This window comes from Oncorhynchus tshawytscha, linkage group LG02 (genome assembly GCF_018296145.1).
Source record: "Oncorhynchus tshawytscha isolate Ot180627B linkage group LG02, Otsh_v2.0, whole genome shotgun sequence".
Classification (NCBI taxonomy): domain Eukaryota; kingdom Metazoa; phylum Chordata; class Actinopteri; order Salmoniformes; family Salmonidae; genus Oncorhynchus; species Oncorhynchus tshawytscha.
The window spans coordinates 36498393-36516353 of record NC_056430.1 but is presented as its reverse complement, the minus strand read 5'-3'; the positions used below and the strand labels follow the sequence as shown (position 1 = coordinate 36516353).

Here is a 17961-nt window from a genome sequence, read left to right as displayed (position 1 = left end):
ATTTTAATCCGTTTGCAGAATAATTTTGGTTAAATTTTGAACCCCACTAATAGGTTTGTAGGACTTGAGGACTAGTTTCTGTACCACAGGAGATTGCTCTCGTAAGGTGCAAAAAGTGTTTGACTGCCACGACGCACACTGATTGTATTACCATCTTTATTTTTTCAAAGGAATTTTCATTTTGGCAAAGTTAAGGGACAATATATGCACAACTGTAATGCGTTAAAAAATCTGCTGCAATAAAACAAAAATACACAAATGTAAAACACATCAAAGCAGTATAGTAACACAAGGGCAAGTAAAATGTTTTAAAAGTTTAAACAAAAAGATATGTAACAAAATGGAATGGAGCATAACAATCACAATGACAATGAAATGGCAGATAAATAGTTTGAAAGGAATAACTGTTAACACTCCATTTAACACATTTGAACCCCACTGGTCAGTATCTGTAATCTGTATTATCAGAGTGACTTTGGCTATTGGGTGCATTTCACATGGATAATATATGGATGACAGTACTGTATATATCATTGTTATATACTATAGTGGTAGTCTCTGTTTAATAACATAAGGCAAAGTAAGGTAACATAAAAGCAATGCTCTTTTAGTAAGGGAGGTTCCTGACTAGACACTGAGTAAAGGCGTGTGGGTTAAGGTGTATTGTGTATCTGACTACATGAGACTGAATATGCAAGGACCCATACTGTATCTAAGCCCATAATACTGTACTTTCAATCTTACATATTCCTCATTATCCTTCTATTAATATTAACATGCTTAACAACCCACAACAAATAACATTCCATAATATATTATGGAATTCCCTGATATATCTTCCAAATCATGTTTGTTACTTAGGTATTATCAAATACCGAACTGATACTGTATCCTGACAACGCATTTTGCTGGTCCCTATTCACTACCTGTTTAAGGAAAGAGTTTCTTTACCTTGATAACATGAACTCCTTCCTCACTGGCAAGATAAATGCATATAACTATCATTCATTAGTACATTAACCTTCAACGTACATAACCTTCAAATGATCTTCAAATAACCCTAACAAGTTGGTAATATACATTTAAAAAGTAACTTTCATAAGCAGGTATAACCCTCATCAGTTCTTAAAGTATGCAGGTATAACCCTTCTTATAAACTTCTTATAAACCTTCTTAAAGTGTGTAACATCCGTAAGTATATACACATTTTGACCTTCATAACTATTACATCATAACACTTAATACTAGGTATAAACTTCAGATTAAACTGTCTAATACTGATTTTCTGGTCCAATCCAGATTGTCTGACATATTGAATTGCCCTGTCTTTAGTGATAATATTTATATGTGAATATATAGAGATAGACATTAACAGGCAGACAAGTGACGAGAGGTGAAAGGACAGAGCAGGCTGCAGCAGTGGTAAAGGTAGGTGGGGGAAGGCATCAGCGTGAGTTAGGCTGTACAGGTTAACTTTAAACCTGTGGTATAACAGGTATGACAGCTGCAGACAGATCCACTATTCAGCCTCCTCTTTCAAGTCAAACCTGTGGGAGGGTTAAAGTAAAAGTGGTTTAATTAATTAACCAATCATTTTGTATGGCTACCACTCCAACGAGAAGACGCACACATAATAACAGCGTCAAGGTCAGTGTATTATGGCTAAATTGTCAGTCAACCGACCTTCGTTAGCGCAATCAATCAATTCGTTAATTGCTACCTGTTTTATGGCTACTACTCACCATTCTGTGACTCCAGAGGCCAGGTCAATCTGAGCCAGCTCTATGTGCACCTGAAAGAAGAAGTTTGATAAGAATAAATATTACTATATACAGCATTCAAAACAAGTTCCATTTGCATAATACTAACATGATATTGCATGGGTGGAACAGAAGCATGAGTCATCATTTGCACCAGGTGAGAAAGAAAAAAAACAATGTTCAGACACCCATGTTTACTCCAAAGCTACCCAGCTGATACAGTTTAGTATGATGAGTAAAATATAGCCATAAAAGAAGATGCTGTAATCCAAGCCCAGGCTGACCTGTCCAATGATATCGCTGCTCCTGAAGGACGCTGAGCTGTTCTTCACCGTCACACTCAGACGCCTGCGCCTGGCCTCCTCCACAGACAGATCAAATTCAAACCTACACAGAGGGGGCAGGGACAATAGTTTTACACTCTGCCGCCATTTAACACAGATAGGTTCAAATGACTCAGTTGGCAGTGAGACACACACACATAATATCTCACACCTCTCGTTATATTCTGGGTTCAGGTCTCTCTTCTTGACGCTTGTCTTCTTCTTGGTGGCCTTGGTTTTGTCTGGCAGCAGCATGAGGGAGATGTAGGTGTCTAGGCCATCCTTACTGGAGGACTCCAGATCCCTATATAGAAACACACAACATATAACATGATCCATGGCCTTAAAAACCAGTGTGGTCAAATGGTAAAGTAAGAGAAAGAGGTACAGTATGAAGAATTTGTTGAAAATATATAATAGGGATATCATTACATGAATGGACCCTTTCTTTAGCAGTGAGTTCAAAGATAGGCTATATGTAAGGGGCAGTCGTGTTTGCAGACCATCATGTGACCTGACAATGACAAACTCTGTGATCTTGCTATATGAAAAGAGTTGAGTTGATGCAGACACTCAGATGCAGACCTGCAGGCATGGACTGCAATGGTGAGTTTCTTCTCCTTTGAGGCATAGGAAAGAGACAGCTTAACCTGCCCACAGTTTCCTGCAGCGCACGGCAGTGTCCCTTGACCTATCAGCTCCACCATTTTAGAGTCCAGAATCTGTTGAAAGATACACTTTGTAAGTAATAATTTCAACAGTAACAATAGAGGATACAGAAGTGTGTGTGTGTGTTTTTCACCTTAAGCTCAGCCCTCAGTAGAATCTGACTGTCAGGTGAGGCCCCATCCAGGTGCAGCCACTGATCCAGGACCAGATCTGGTTCTGACAGCAGCTCTCTGATTGGTACCACCAGAGAACCCATCGCCTGATCCCAAGCACTGGAGAGCTACATGTAGAGATAGAGAGAGATGGAGACACACTTAAGTGACTGACCTGCTGCTGACCTGAACAAAATGTCCACATTAATGGACAATAAAGAAATTGTATATTGTTTTAAATGAGTAACGCAAGAGAAAGCAAAGTGCTTGCAATGACACTCAAACAACCACTCACCTTCACTATGAGCATCTCTTCTTTGGGGTCACGAACCAGGAAGTAGAAAGCCTCGTCCCACTGGGGGGAGTGGGTGCGATCACACACCTTAAGAGAGATAGGGAAAAGAGACGTTAGTTGGTCAATCTAAGACAAATTACAAGCGTGATATTGTAAGCTGAGTCTCACCTTGGTTCTGTAGGTTGTCTTCCCCAGAGCTAGCTCAGCTGCAGCCTTTGGCTCCTTCCCACTCTTCTTTAACTAGAAACACAGATAAAGGTCACTCTAGGTCAATTAATGACATAACTGATAAGGGGAAAAAATGGATAATGTAAGACTATTATGGTGAGATAATGTATCAGCAATGAAACAACACAAGAGAAAATAACCAAGTGAAGCATCACAGTTTATCACAAACATCAGATGACAGTAGGCCATCAAGATCATGGCCACATGACAACAGAATCCCATCAGAGGTAAAAGGTCAAAGGTGACTCACAGGCAGTGAGTGGGCTCTGTCCATATAGACAAAGAGGAGAGCAGTAGAGGGAACAGCCTTGTTCTGGTAGGACTGGAGAGACTGCAGCTGCAGCACCTGGAGGTTGGGGAGGAAAGCGTTACATTGAGACATCTCGTGATACTAATGCTGTGCTCTGTTATGCCACATAGCAGGAGTTATGGAATGTGAATCAACTGCCTTCTGCAAATAGAAAGACTTTCTTGGAGTGACTGATAGGATGGGGAGGAAAGAGATAGGAGATGAGAGAGACAGAAGAAACTGAGAAAGGAGTTGGACTGACCTGATCCAGTCTGTCTGGTTCTGATACTGTAGGTACCCACTCCAGTACCAGGTGAACACGACCTGACTTCACTTCATTCAGAGTGTACCACTGGAACACAGAAATATACGCTTTAGACTGTGTACAAATCTAGCACAATCAGTAGAGGTAGAATGTAAAGCTAGACTGTGACAACAGTAATAACCTCACAATCAAAACTTTTATTACAAGTGATAAAAGGGCCACAGGACAGAGGAATTAAATCAATTCCAAACTCTGCCCTGACTTCCTGTATAAAGACTCTTGACTCACCTGGTCTGTGTACTGGGACCTGATGACATCACTCAGCCTGATCATGAACCTGCACACAAAAAAACAAAAACATTTTGGCAACTTTTTGGCATTAGATTCTTGTGACTTTTTATATAGATCTGTTTGATACGTAATAGTAGAAAATTAGAAAACTTTGCAAAGCCGTCTACCATAAGGCCAAAGTGTATAAAGACAGTACCTCTTATCTTGTGTGCATCCCAAATAGCACTCTGTTTCCTCACTTGGTGCACTATTTTTGACCAGGGCTCATAGGGCTCTGGTCAAAAGTAGTGGACTATAAAGGGAATTAGGGTGCCATTTGGGACTATCCCTTGAGTATCAATAACAGGTTACTGATTAAACAGTGTATAGTTGTCCAGTTAGAACACACCTGCCCAGGAAGTCATCAGAGTCCATGTCTTTATCATACAGCTCTACCTGGATCTCCTCTCTAGCCTGGGGGGTCAGCACAGTCTGGGAAACACACATCGGGGAAAATCAATAACAACAAAACTAAACACAAAGAATACTATTACATGATAATAAGGAAGAAAATGTACAAAGGTCACAAACTTCTAGTGGTCTCAGATACATTTCTACGACAAAACCCTTCATAATGATCCACGAGTAGAGACACTGCAGCTCACACAAACGATCTCTACTCTAAACTCTAAAATGTATAGCTTTTACTTTTTAAGGCACCGCACAATACATTTTACTGCTCATTTAAATGTGCACAATGTCCAACACCCTGTCCTAGAGAGATGAGCTTTCCTAAAAACTCCAACTCCCTCCATACCTCATACATCTCGTTCCAGATAGGGTTGAGGTTCTCCTTGATCACATGACTCTTAAACTTGACCCCTCCGATGTTGATCTTGACGTAGGGGTCACTCTTGCCCTTCTTCAGGCCCCCCATCAGTTTATCCATGGCAACCAGATCCTTGGCCTCCAATAGGTGGATTCTTATCACCCCCTACAGGACAAACAACACAAACCCAGTGACACTCAAGCACGTTTTGAAGGCATCCTAGTATTCTCAAAATATGAAATATTATGGTCTTTTTGATACATTTTTGGTTTAATCCTTTACATTTTGGTTCAAACTATTGGTCTAAGCAATATATTTGTGTTGTCCCTTCAGTGAAGCACCCACCTCTGAGCCAAAGCTGGGGTTAGGTGTTGTGTGAGGAGGGCGGGTTTCAAGGACGACATCAGGCATGGCCTCAGCTTTCTCAGGTACAGACACAGAGGGAAGGCTAAACACTGTAGCTCTGGCAATGTCTTCTATACCAGACCTGAGTATACACACACAGGAACACAAACACACACACAGCATGTTTATAGTTGCTTCACCACACTGAAGATTGTCTATGCAGAGTCAGAGTACATGAAAAGCTCTCTGCATGCGTTGTTGAATGGAGCTCACCCTGCTGTTGGCCTCTGCCAGGGTTCTTGCTCCTCAGTGTCTGCTGTGACTGACTGTTGGGTGATGGTGATAGGTTCCTCCACCTCACTGTCTTCTGGCTCCTCTATCTGTCGGTCAAAAACACACGTCAATACTTTCACCTGCAGCTATAAAGTTGTAGTCGGTCATGCAATTCATATCTTGTTAATACATAAACTCTTGGTTTCAATAAAAACACATCCACAGAATGCATCTTGAAACCCATATACAGACATCCACATCCAGGATCTCACCTCAGTATCAAAGCTGGGATCAGGGCTGGTGTGTGTGGGGAGTGTCTCAGGAGGGCTGGGGTCTTCTTTGGCAGCCTCAAAGACCTCTTCTTCTTCCGGTTCTGAGACAGCGGGTTGGCTGGAGACTGCAACAGACCTGAGCATACACACAAAGAGACACACATGTTGAAGAGTTTTATCATTTACATACACTTTATTAGGGTTGTCACGGTACCAGTATCACAAACATACGCTACCTGATTTTCCGTGGCAAAAAGGAAAACACAAAGCAGATTAAACTATTTGGTCCTTTAAAAAACCTGCTGTATGTAATATATTGTGTGCAATAAAAAAACATGTCATTCTGGGGGACAACATTGTCACGACTCCTACCGAAGGTGGCTCTCCTTCCTGTTCGGGTGGCGCTCGGGGGTCGTCGTCACCGGCCTACTAGCTGCAACCGATCCCCTTTCTGTTTATTGGTTTCACCAGTTTGTGTTTTAGGCTGATTAGTCGGGATTTATTTACCAGTAGGCCCGCCTGCTCTTTGTGTGGGATTGTTTTGTGTAACTTGTGTGCACGTCTATGGGTTACGTGTTTCCCATTTCGTGGGTTTTGCTGGACTGTTTAAGTCCCCGTGTTTGGGGCATTTGTTTTGTTGTGCGCCCTGTGTTTCGTGGGGTTGACTTATGTTCACCGTTTTGTGCATTAAATACAGCACTTCCCTGAACTCTCTGCTTCCTGCGCCTGACTTCTCACCCACTACACCCAGTACGTTACAAACACGAGGCTGCTTGTTTCCAACATTAGGACTGTTTTCTTCAGGAAATTTTGTCCGCTTCATGTTTTGTCCCTTGCCACGTGAAAACCCTACACTGCACACATTTGCATTTGCAATCAACTTATAATTACAATTCAACAATTTGAATAATGGGAGGGGCCAAGACAAAACTCACTCCTCAGATGGCACCTCATTGTGTTGTTTCTCCTCATTGGTCGCAGTAACTTGCTCCTCACTGTATCTCCCAAGAGTAATAGTTTCTGGACCTTGTGGTAGCCCAACACCCTCAGTCATCTTTGAGTTCAGGATCTGTGAATGAAAACATGCAGCTAATTACTCACCAATAGCTTTAAGATTAGACTGCTAGGTGCAGGAAAATACATAACATGTCCCATGTGGCTCTGTTGGCAGAGCATGGCACTTGCAACGCCAGGGTTATGGGTTTAATTCCCACGGGGACCAAAAATATATGCACTCACTAGTGTAAGTCGCTCTGGATAAGAGCGTCTGCTAAATTACATAAATGCACTTTGTGTACTATATGGCACATTTTGTTCCTCACATTGATAGTTGATGTTTGTGAGTGCGAGTATGAGTGTGTCTCACCTTGAGTTCAGCCCTCAGTAGAATCTGACTGTCAGGTGAGGCTCCATCCAGACTCAGCCACTGATCCAGGACCAGATCTGGTTTTGACAGCAGTTCTCTGATTGGTACCACCAGAGAACCTATCGCCTGATCCCAAGCACTGGAGAGCTAGAGAAAGATAAATACAGAGTGAATTAGAAAGGAAAAGAGAAAAGGGTAGAATGGGAGATTTGTATAGATGAATTGCATTTAACAGTGACTGTGCAAGCTGTTTACAGTGGGGTTATGGTTCGGTTTGGTTTCGGTACAGCGGGGCAATTAAATGCCATTCACAATGTTCCCAGGATTGACTGTTGTGACAGGATTGTTATGTTGGGCATTATGGGAGGTGGAAATTTACCAGATGTAAATACCAGTTGGACGCATTCATGTGATTTGAACAATTGTCTAACTGCCAACAAGCTACGTCAACTATAAACTAAGAGTACAGCTATTAGGCTTGAAAACAAATTATAAAGTTTAAAAAAAACAGAATAATAGATGGCTTTTTATGAATAATATTTTGTTGTTGCATTTAACTCCCGAAAATGCTGATATATAGAGATATTTCCTTAGTAGGTTACATCAGAGGTCACCTTGTGGGACCAGTGGGTGCTCAGAACTATAGATGAGTTTCCCACTAAATTAGAAGTTGGAGGGCCATTCAAGAGGATTTTTCCCAGTCATATGTGGTAAAATTCCACTTCCTACTTGGTTACGAACGCACCAAGACACTGCCTCATTTAGTGCCAGATGCGCACTTGTGACTCTTGTAAAGGGGGCGTGTCTGTAGCACAGTACATCTCCCACTCTGGCGTAATATGATAGGCTGTCACTGTGAAGTAAGCGCAACACAGGGTACATTGGCCAATTCATTGAAAACTTCGTCTTTGGCTTGCTACTTGAATGCAGAGGGGAGACGATGTTGTGTTGTCGTTTCTTTGCGTTTCCATCTTGCTCCGGTATACTCGGGTGATGTCAGCGTAAATGTGTCAACATATTTGAGTTGTTGGCAGCTGCATAAGCTATTCTCGTTGAGCGTGGCGACATACTGTTAATCTTTTACCCACAACTCTCTGTCCATCGTCGTTGTAATCTACTGAGAATCCAAAATGTTCCCAACCTGGAGATTTAAATGATGGAGGATCCTCCAATTCTGGTTAATCGATCCCACCACTCGCCATCATACAGAACTAGTTCCCGGCTGCGCTTCACAAAAGGACAATTTGAAATGCGGCCATTAAGATTTTAATTTGGATTACAACGTGTACATAGGCTCTAGTTATTTTAACGGAATAGCCTGAAGTGTTTTATCAGCTCAGATTTACTCAAGAGGCATAGGCCTACAACGCATAGTATATAGGCCTAGTGTTTTTATTTTGCCAATATATTTGTATTTATTTATTCCTTCGGGTTCACAATGCAGACTGAACTCTCACCTTCACTATGAGTATCTCCTCTTTGGGGTCACGAACCAGGAAGTAGAAAGCCTCATCCCACTGGGGGGAATTGGTGCGATCACACACCTTCAGAGAGACAAATAAGTTCACATTCAAGGCAGATCCTGTTACAAGTCAAACATCTCAGCTCTACATGTACTGTATCTCACCTTGGTTCTGTAGGTTGTCTTCCCCAGAACTAGCTCAGCTCCAGCCTTTGGCTCCTTCCCACTCTTCTTAAACTACAAAAAACATAGAGATCAAACAATACAACAGTCATAACAAAAAATGATTGTGAGACACGAGACAAAATAAAAAAGCAACATCTGTGCTTAACCCATATTACAGCTGTAAAAGACGACAGACCCAATGACAACAAACCAATGCCAGGGTTCATAAGCTCAAAGTGGCTCAGTGTCTGAGGTGACTCACAGGCAGTGAGTGGGCTCTATCCATGTAGACGAAGAGCAAAGCAGTAGAGGGAACAGCCTTGTTCTGGTAGGACTGGAGAGACTGCAGCTGCAGCACCTGGAACATGAGGAGGTTAGAGTTAAATCACATCAAAACAGGTGGTTAAAAGGTTAAAAACTAGTAATAGAATGAGAGATAGGGCAAAAGAAGAAGGGGAAAAAAACAAAATTTGTAGAGACAGAGAGGAGAGAAATAGAACTGACCTGATCCAGTCTGTCTGGTTGTGATACTGTAGGTACCCACTCCAGTACCAGGTGAACACGACCTGACTTCACATCATTCAGAGTGTACCACTGGAACAGACACAAATCACACATCAGATAGAGTGTACCACTGGAACAGACACAAATCACACATCAGATAGAGTGTTCTGAAACTAAAAGTAATGCAATATGAAGATGAGTGTTCCAATGTAAGAGAGTACAGACATTATTTAGTACAAGAGAAGAGGGAGACATGTAAACCTTACCTGGTCTGTATACTGGGAGTGTATGATGTCTCTCATACTGATGTTACACCTGTACAAAAAAATGGCGCATCATTGTAGTCCAAAGTAAAACTAAACACTTACAGGGAACTACAAAGGATGCTTCAAACCAAGACAACAACAGGGTAACAAAACATTACAGGACATCGGCTGAGTACCAGACCAGCGCCCTATGGCCTCTGGTCAAAAGTAATGTACTCTATAGGGAATAGAGTGTCATTTGGGACACAAAAGCAGTTTCTCACCTGCCCAGGAAGTCATCCTTGTCCATGTCTTTATCATACAGCTCTAACTGGACCTCCTGACCTGCCTGTGGTGTCATCACAGTCTGGGAACAAACATCACAATGATGTTAAAACCATAGGGAGGAATCACACATATAGAGCACAACGGACAGTGATAGACAAAATGTAAAATACTTTATACTAATATTTTTACAGTAAAGTGTACAAAGTACGCATTTCCACTATTTTCACTCATCAGAGAGGAATATATTTCATGAAATGGAGTTATAGAGAACAGTTTACACAGACAAAGACCACAATTAGATAGAGAAAGAAGAGACCGTGCTGCAGAGCTAAAGACGAAAACAAGGTTGACTACAGTCAGAATATAATGTTGGTTACACTTGGCCAGAGCTGGGGTCAATTCTATAGTCGCTATTGTCACGCCCTGAACTTAGAGAGCCCTCGGGGTTCTCCGTGGTGTTTTAGGTCAGGTCGTGACTAGGGGGGTTTCTAGGTATTATATTTCTATGTTGGTGTGTGTGTGTATGGTTCCCAATTGGAGGCAGCTGATGATCGTTACCTCTAATTGGGGATCATACTTAGTATGTCCTTTTTCCCACCTGCGATGTGGGATATTGTTTTGTATGAGTGCCTATGTGTGCTACGTATTTCACAATCGTTATATCTTTGTGGTTTTGGAAGTTTCACTATCATTAAAATGTGGAACTCTACTCACACTGCACCTTGGTCAAATTATTCATACGACGGTCATGACAGAATATCCCACCACTACAGGACCAAGCAGCGTGCCCAGGAGGTAAAGGAGAGTTGGTCATGGGAAGAGATACTAGGTGGATGCGAGTCGCCGAGGAATAAAGGAGGACAGCAACGACGCCGTGGTCCGCGGCCACAAACAGCCCAAGGGCAACCCCAAGTTTTTTGGGGGGCCAAGGAGAGAGCCAGAGACCGTCTGGGAGTCGATGGAGCAGTTTGAGGAGGGATATCGGAGAGAAGTTGGCTAGGAGTATGCTGCAACGCAGGCGTTTTGAGGAGTGTGTCATCAGTCCGGTGCAACCTGTGCTGGCTCCACGGACCAGGCCTCCAGTGCGCCTCCGCAGCCCGGTGCAACCTGTGCTGCCTCCACGGACCAGGCCTCCAGAGCGCCTCCGCAGCCCGGTGCAACCTGTGCCAGCTCCAGGCCTCCAGTGCGCCTTCCCAGCCCGGTACGTCCTGTGCCGGCTCCCTGCACTCGCCCTGAGGAGTGTGTCATCAGTCCGGTGAAACCTGTGCCGGCTCCACACACCAGGCCTCCAGTGCGCCTACCCAGTCCTATGCCGGCTCCTCGTACTCGCCCTGAAGAGCGTGTCATCAGTCCGGTGCAACCTGTGCCGGCTCCACGCACCAGGCCTCCAGTGCACCTCCCCAGCCCGGTACGTCCTATGCTTGCTCCCCACACTCGCCCTGAAGAGCGTGTCATCAGTCCTGTGCAACCTGTGCCGGCTCCAGGCACCAGGCCTCCAGTGCGTCTCCCCAGCCCGGTACGTCCTCTGCCGGCTCCCCGCACTCGTCCACCAGTGCGTGTTTACAGTCCGGAGTCTCTAGCGACGGTCTACAGCCCGGAACCTCTAGCGACGGTTCACGGTCCGGAGCTTCCAGCGACAGTTTACGGTCCGGAGCTTCCAGCGACGGTTCACGGTCCGGAGCTTCCAGCGACGGTTTACGGTCCGGAGCTTCCAGCGACGGTTTACGGTCCGGAGCTTCCAGCGACGGTTCACGGTCCGGAGCTTCCAGCGACGGTTCACGCCCCGGAGCCACCAGCGACGAGCCACTGTCTGAGCGGGTGCTACGTCCCGCACCGGAGCCGCCACCGACGCTAGTTTCCCACCCTAACCCTCCCCATCTAGTTTCAGGTTTTGCGGTCGGAGTCCGCACCCCTATGGGGGGGCGGGGTACTGTCACGCCCTGCCCATAGAGAGCCCTCGGGGTTCTCCATGGTGTTTTAGGTCAGGTCGTGACTAGGGGGGTTTCTAGGTATTATATTTCTATGTTGGTGTGTGTATGGTTCCCAATTATGAGTGCCTATGTGCGCTACGTATTTCACGATCGTTATATCTTTGTTGTTTTGGAAGTTTCATTATCATTAAAATGTGGAACTCTACTCACGCTGCGCCTTGGTCTAATTATTCATATGACGGTCGTGACAGCTATACAGGTTGCTTAGGAGTTACTTGAAGCAAATATATTTTCTGTTCAGAGAACAGTCAAGGTAATTGGAAAAAACATGTAAAAAAATAAATAATTCACAGGAAATATTTAAACGTGACAAATGGTTTATTTTCAACCATTTCAATGATTTTGAGATTCAATTATGGGGGATTTTGTACAACATTTTCACTCAATGTGTTTTATGCAACTGCGCACAGGGCTCAGGACCCTTAAGAGTGGTCATAAATGATGACATCACAATGCAGATGACATCAAGATTCCATTTAACAGACAGTTACTCAGATTTGGAGTTAGTTGTGTGAAGGCGGGTGTTGGTAAGTACCTGCATTTTATTTTAGTATTTAGGCTAAACATACATTTTTCAGTGAGAAAACAGACATTGACATCTTATTTGTATGACCATACTCTGAGGATAACTGCTACAAATGACCACACATTACTTAGGTGATGGGTTTGGATTTCTGAGCTTTAACTATTGTTAATCATTAGTTATAATAGAGACATGAGGGGTGCAATTAAGCTTGGGAGGGGCTGAGTGCAGGGAAAACGGTCACATGTGGCAGTACTGATAAGGGGGGAAGAGAGCTGTGGATAAGGGGGTCTAGGTCAGGTCACGTTACGGGAAAACGAACCGTTTATTGCCCATATCACTTGGGAATAGTTTAAATGAATGAAATACCCTAACCTATGTTCAGTGTTATAGTAGACATTGTAATAATGATACAAGTCACAGAGGATTTTCTTCTGAATAACTGGTCAGGGCATAGCACTTTCCATTCAGCTTCAGGCAACGTTGATGTAAGGCTCTATCCCACGTGTGGTGACTACTTCTATCCGTCACGCCCATTGTAGCTTATATCAATGTAATTACACCCAACACAATGTTGAAAAACAGAATGCTTCCCACCACTAGATCACATAACTAGACGTGAGATTGACACGACCATAATAATCATCATGAAACGGCCTTGGAAGTTCCATAAGTATAAACCGACAAAATGCATTCTTTTTTACATTAACCTGTTTAACTGCATTGATATGGCTTAATTGAGCATAGTCCAGACTCGTTATAGTTGAAAATACCATGAAGGTACGGGGAAGGGGAATTTAAACCAAACAGATTTTTTTTGCAGGTCTTTTGTTTCCCCACATTTATTAATTTAATTAATTTATTAATTAATTTCCCATCAAGAAAATGTATCCCCATTCCCAAATCAAATACCTTCATCGATACCACAAAAACCACAGACAAATACAGCTTTTTACTCCAATCTGGCGACCCTCATAAAATCCGACATAGTACCAGTATCCCAAAGTATTAAGTGAAAACAAGCATAAAAAACAGCATTGCCATTAAATAATACAAATAAAAAACGTAAGGCAACTATAATATTATATGTATTTCGGTGACAACCTGGTTGATTAACAATATTGGTTTGTTAACACGTTTGTTTTTTATATAAATAAATGTGGGACACAAAAAGCAGTGTAGAACACGACTGCCCAAAATCTATCATAGTCCTGACTCGTTGGCCCCCCCAAATGTTTTTTTTCCTATCAATGAAGTCGCACAAAAATGTGTATTTTCCTACGAATAAAATCACACATTTTTTTCGTCTTTTCACACTAATTAAGCCACACAGAAACACACCAAATCTGCTGAAATACTTTTTGTACATATCACGAAATCTGCTGAAATACTTATTGTGTATATTTTTGCATGAATTGAGTGTGAGATTGTGTTGCTTGTAGGAAGCAGTAACTCCCCATGGGTGACCTATACTTCTCTATAACTGGGATAATACTCAACTGGGCTAATAACTCGTCAACGAGCAAAGAATATCAACAAATGTGCACATGCACGACTCTGCGCTCTGACCTGAAAAGTGCATTAACTCTCGGGTGATTGGTTGAAAGACCCCCGCCAAAAAGAATTCTACTCCGTTGCGCTCTGGCTCTGCCTACAACAAAATCACAGACTCGTCAGATTTGTTTTTTTTACATTGAAACGGGGCTGATATAATGTTGATTTCATCACAGGAAAAACGTTGATATATATAGTGAAACTAATGGGGCGAATTCAGTTAAATTCAATCTCTTGCGTCTCTGCACGTCATTGGCATATCTTCTGCGCCGCAGTCCTGGACGAAGTGCGCGGCCGGTGACACGCCCAGTTTAGAGGGAACATTGCTGTAGAGGTGTTTATTTTACAATGTTTTAACCTTTATGAACTGTAAATGTAATTGAACTGACAGCAGAATATATAAAAAAATAAATGACATTCGTTGATCCATGGATATTTGGATGAGGCAGGCTCTGTGGTCCCTATTTGAATAGATAAATCCTGGCTAGTCTCAAACGATCAGAACGTTTTGACCAATCAGAGGACTCGTGGGAGTGGCTGAGATCCATACAGGTCAGGTTTAGTGGGTGGAGCTTAAGTCATAGCAACCACGTGAGATGATGGGTGATGCGTCATGCTTGAATCACAAAAGTAATGTCATACAGCCTTATTCTGGATTTTTAAAAAATGTCATCATCAATCTACACACTATACCCCATAATGACAAAGCTAAAACCTTTTTTTTATTTACTGTTTTTTTGCAAATGTATACATTTTTTAAAACAGAAATACCTTATTTACATAATTATTCAGACCCTTTGCTATGGGACTTGAAATTGAGCTCATGTGCATCCTGTTTCCATTGATCATCCTTGAGATGATTCTACAACTTGATTGGAGTCCACCTGGGATGCCATCCCCACCAACACTCTTCCTAGAGCTGGCTGCCCTGCCAAAAGGCACCTAAAGGACTCTCAAATCATGAGAAACATGATTCTCTGGTCTGATGAAACCAAGATTTAACTATTTTGCCAGAATGCCAAGTGTCACATCTGGAGGAAAACTGGCTCCATCCTTAAGGTGAAGCATGGTGGTGACATCATGCTGTGGGGATGTTTTTCAGCGGCAGAGACTGGGAGACTAGTCAAGATCGAGGGAAAAAAAACGGAGCAAAGTACAGAGATATCCTTGATGAAAACCTGCTCCAGAGCGCTCAGAACCTCAGACTGGGGTGAAGGTTCACCTTCCAACAGGACAACGACCCTAAGCACACAGCCAAGACAATGCAGGAGTGGCTGCGGGACAAGTCTCTGAATATCCTTGAGTGGGCCAGCAAGAGTCCGGACTTGAACCCGATCTAACATCTCTGGAAAACTGAAAATAGCTGTGCATCGACGCTCCCCATCCAACCTGACAGAGCTTGAGAGGATCTGCAGAGAAGAATGGGAGAAACTCGCCAAATACAGGTGTGCCCAGCTTGTAGCATCATTCCCAAGAAGACTCAAGGCTGTAATCGCTGCCAAAGGTGCTTCAACAAAATACTGATTAATGGGTCTGAATACTTATGTACATGTGATTTCAGTTACATTTTAAAATAAGGCTGTAACATAACAAAATTTGGAAAAAAGTCAAGAGGTCTGAATACTTCCCGAACGCACTGTATGGTAGAGACATGGGGTTTGGACTGTTGTTTTTCTTACTGAATTGAATGGGCATATTTGTGTAAACCTTTAATTAATTCATCCTTTTATGGGTGAACACCCTACTATGTGTTTATGATTAAACCGATGTAACACTACTCTAAGTATTATGTAATAATGTATAATATATTATGTACATAGAGCTGTACTGACAAAATACAAGTTCATGTGGATTTACGGTTTAAAATGTATATAGACACAACACATTTTTCCTCAAAACTACAACTCCCTCCATACATACCTCATACATCTCATTCCAGATAGGGTTGAGGTTCTCCTTGATCACATGACTCTTAAACATGACCCCTCCGATGTTGATCTTGACGTAGGGGTCACTCTTGCCCTTCTTCAGGCCACCCATCAGGTTGTCCTTGGCGATAAGATTCTGGGACTCCAGTAGGTGGATTCTCAGCAGCCCCTAAAAACAAACACTTGTAACAAGACTGCACAAATACAGCAGTATAGCATGACATACCTAATTCACACAGTACTGTATGTGGTACTATACTGTATACCTAAAAAAATAAAAAATAAATGTAATAATGGCCTTCACTGGCATACTGTATCTCACCTCAGAGCCAAAGCTGGGATTAGGGTTGGTGTGTGTGGGGAGTGTTTCAGGAGGACTGGGTTCCTCAGTGAGCTCCACAGGTACTTTCCCAGAGACCATCTCAGTAGCTGTTACTCTCTTAGCCTTCTCTGGCTCTGGTGCTGGGATAGAGGGAAGGCTGGGGACTGGAGCACTGGGAGTGTCCACTGAACTAGACCTGAGCAGACTTGGTGGAATAAAATAGAAATTGGTTAATCGTGTGTGTTTGTGTGTATGTGTGTATTAGTACACCCTCATTTGTTCTACCTCTTCTGCACTGTGTTTCTCTCCAGTCTCTGTTCAGCAGTAGAGGCGGCTTGAGCTCTGGATTGATCTGCCCTCTCCACATCAATCTCACACTTCTTGGGACACAGCAGCTGTAGTAGAACAACACATTTAATAACACCACCATATAACCTTATTACAAAATATCATGCATTGAATTAACACACGTCTAAATTGACTCCTACAGAGTAATCGAGTGTTTGTTAAGTGCAAGTATGTCTCACCTTGAGTTCAGCCCTCAGTAGAATCTGACTGTCAGGTGAGGCTCCATCCAGACTCAGCCACTGATCCAGGACCAGATCTGGTTCTGACAGCAGCTCTCTGATTGGTACCACCAGAGAACCAATAGGCAAGGTCCAACTGTGAGACAACTATAGGAGAAGAGAAAATGAAAGATGGATGAATAACCTCGTAATTCTGTGAAGAGTATAGTACCCTTTTATAAAAACCCACATCTTAAAGATTTAAAAAATATATTTTAACATACACACTTACCTTCACTATGAGGAGCTCTTCTCTGGGGTCATGAACCAGGAAGTAAAAAGCCTCGTCCCACTGGGGTGAGATGGTGCGATCACACACCTTCATAGAGATAGAAAAGAGGCATGAGCAGTAATTCACTGTCACAGATCAAAATATCAAATCAAATTGTATTTGTCACATGCGCCATATACGTGAAATGCTTACTTACAAGCCCTTAACCAACAATACAGTTCAAGGAATAGAGTTAAGAAAATATTTACTAAATAAAACAAAAAGTAATAATAAAATAACAATAACGAGGCTATATACAGGGGGTACCGGTACAGAGTTAATGTGCGGGGCTACAGTCTGCGGGGGTACAGGTTAGTCGAGGTGATTTGTACATCTAAGTAGAGGTAAAGTGATAATAAACCGTGAGTAGCAGCAGTGTAAAAACAAAAGGGGTCAATGTAAATAGTCTGGGTGGCCATTTGATTAATTGTTCAGCAGTCTTATGGCTTGGGGTAGAATACCATATTAATATTAACATGTTATTTTTAAGACACATTGAATGGTTTTACAGTGTCATATGTCAATTTTTAACAGGACACATTGAATGGGTTGTCTGTCTCACCGTAGTTTTATGGGAAGTCCCCCCCACAACAAGTTCAGCTCCCACTTTTGGCTCCTTCCCACTCTTCTTAAGCTGGAAACACGCCACAATAAATAAACATTCAAAACAAACACACTACACGTGCACAAAAGAGGCACCCAGGTTCATATGCAAAATATAATTAGTACTCTAAACATAAACATCATTAACATTAGCCCTGCACACAAAATCATAAGACCCCCTCCAAACTGAGAAAGAGGTGCAA

The 17961-nt window shown here is 42.6% G+C and overlaps 1 protein-coding gene across 2 annotated transcripts in view; it reads right to left on the bottom strand.

Annotated features, from left to right (window-relative positions):
• Nucleotides 1-138: 138 nt before the first annotated feature.
• Nucleotides 139-17961, bottom strand: part of esyt1b (extended synaptotagmin-like protein 1b) — a 45734-nt gene continuing 27911 nt past the window's right edge. For both annotated transcript variants that reach the window (XM_042297497.1, XM_042297492.1), the window contains exons 23-52: nucleotides 17718-17789; nucleotides 17117-17203; nucleotides 16846-16992; nucleotides 16604-16713; nucleotides 16319-16523; nucleotides 15989-16165; nucleotides 9997-10079; nucleotides 9734-9782; nucleotides 9468-9557; nucleotides 9226-9321; nucleotides 8964-9035; nucleotides 8794-8880; nucleotides 7337-7483; nucleotides 6906-7039; nucleotides 5971-6106; nucleotides 5699-5805; nucleotides 5426-5567; nucleotides 5069-5245; nucleotides 4661-4743; nucleotides 4270-4318; nucleotides 3979-4068; nucleotides 3678-3773; nucleotides 3368-3439; nucleotides 3200-3286; nucleotides 2886-3032; nucleotides 2669-2805; nucleotides 2256-2387; nucleotides 2045-2147; nucleotides 1743-1792; nucleotides 139-1547 (exon numbers count right to left, since the gene is read on the bottom strand). In XM_042297497.1, coding sequence (XP_042153431.1) covers nucleotides 1520-1547; nucleotides 1743-1792; nucleotides 2045-2147; nucleotides 2256-2387; nucleotides 2669-2805; nucleotides 2886-3032; nucleotides 3200-3286; nucleotides 3368-3439; nucleotides 3678-3773; nucleotides 3979-4068; nucleotides 4270-4318; nucleotides 4661-4743; nucleotides 5069-5245; nucleotides 5426-5567; nucleotides 5699-5805; nucleotides 5971-6106; nucleotides 6906-7039; nucleotides 7337-7483; nucleotides 8794-8880; nucleotides 8964-9035; nucleotides 9226-9321; nucleotides 9468-9557; nucleotides 9734-9782; nucleotides 9997-10079; nucleotides 15989-16165; nucleotides 16319-16523; nucleotides 16604-16713; nucleotides 16846-16992; nucleotides 17117-17203; nucleotides 17718-17789 — 3192 coding nt within the window. In that variant the 3' untranslated portion in view covers nucleotides 139-1519. The remainder of the gene's footprint in view (nucleotides 1548-1742; nucleotides 1793-2044; nucleotides 2148-2255; nucleotides 2388-2668; nucleotides 2806-2885; nucleotides 3033-3199; nucleotides 3287-3367; nucleotides 3440-3677; nucleotides 3774-3978; nucleotides 4069-4269; nucleotides 4319-4660; nucleotides 4744-5068; nucleotides 5246-5425; nucleotides 5568-5698; nucleotides 5806-5970; nucleotides 6107-6905; nucleotides 7040-7336; nucleotides 7484-8793; nucleotides 8881-8963; nucleotides 9036-9225; nucleotides 9322-9467; nucleotides 9558-9733; nucleotides 9783-9996; nucleotides 10080-15988; nucleotides 16166-16318; nucleotides 16524-16603; nucleotides 16714-16845; nucleotides 16993-17116; nucleotides 17204-17717; nucleotides 17790-17961) is intronic.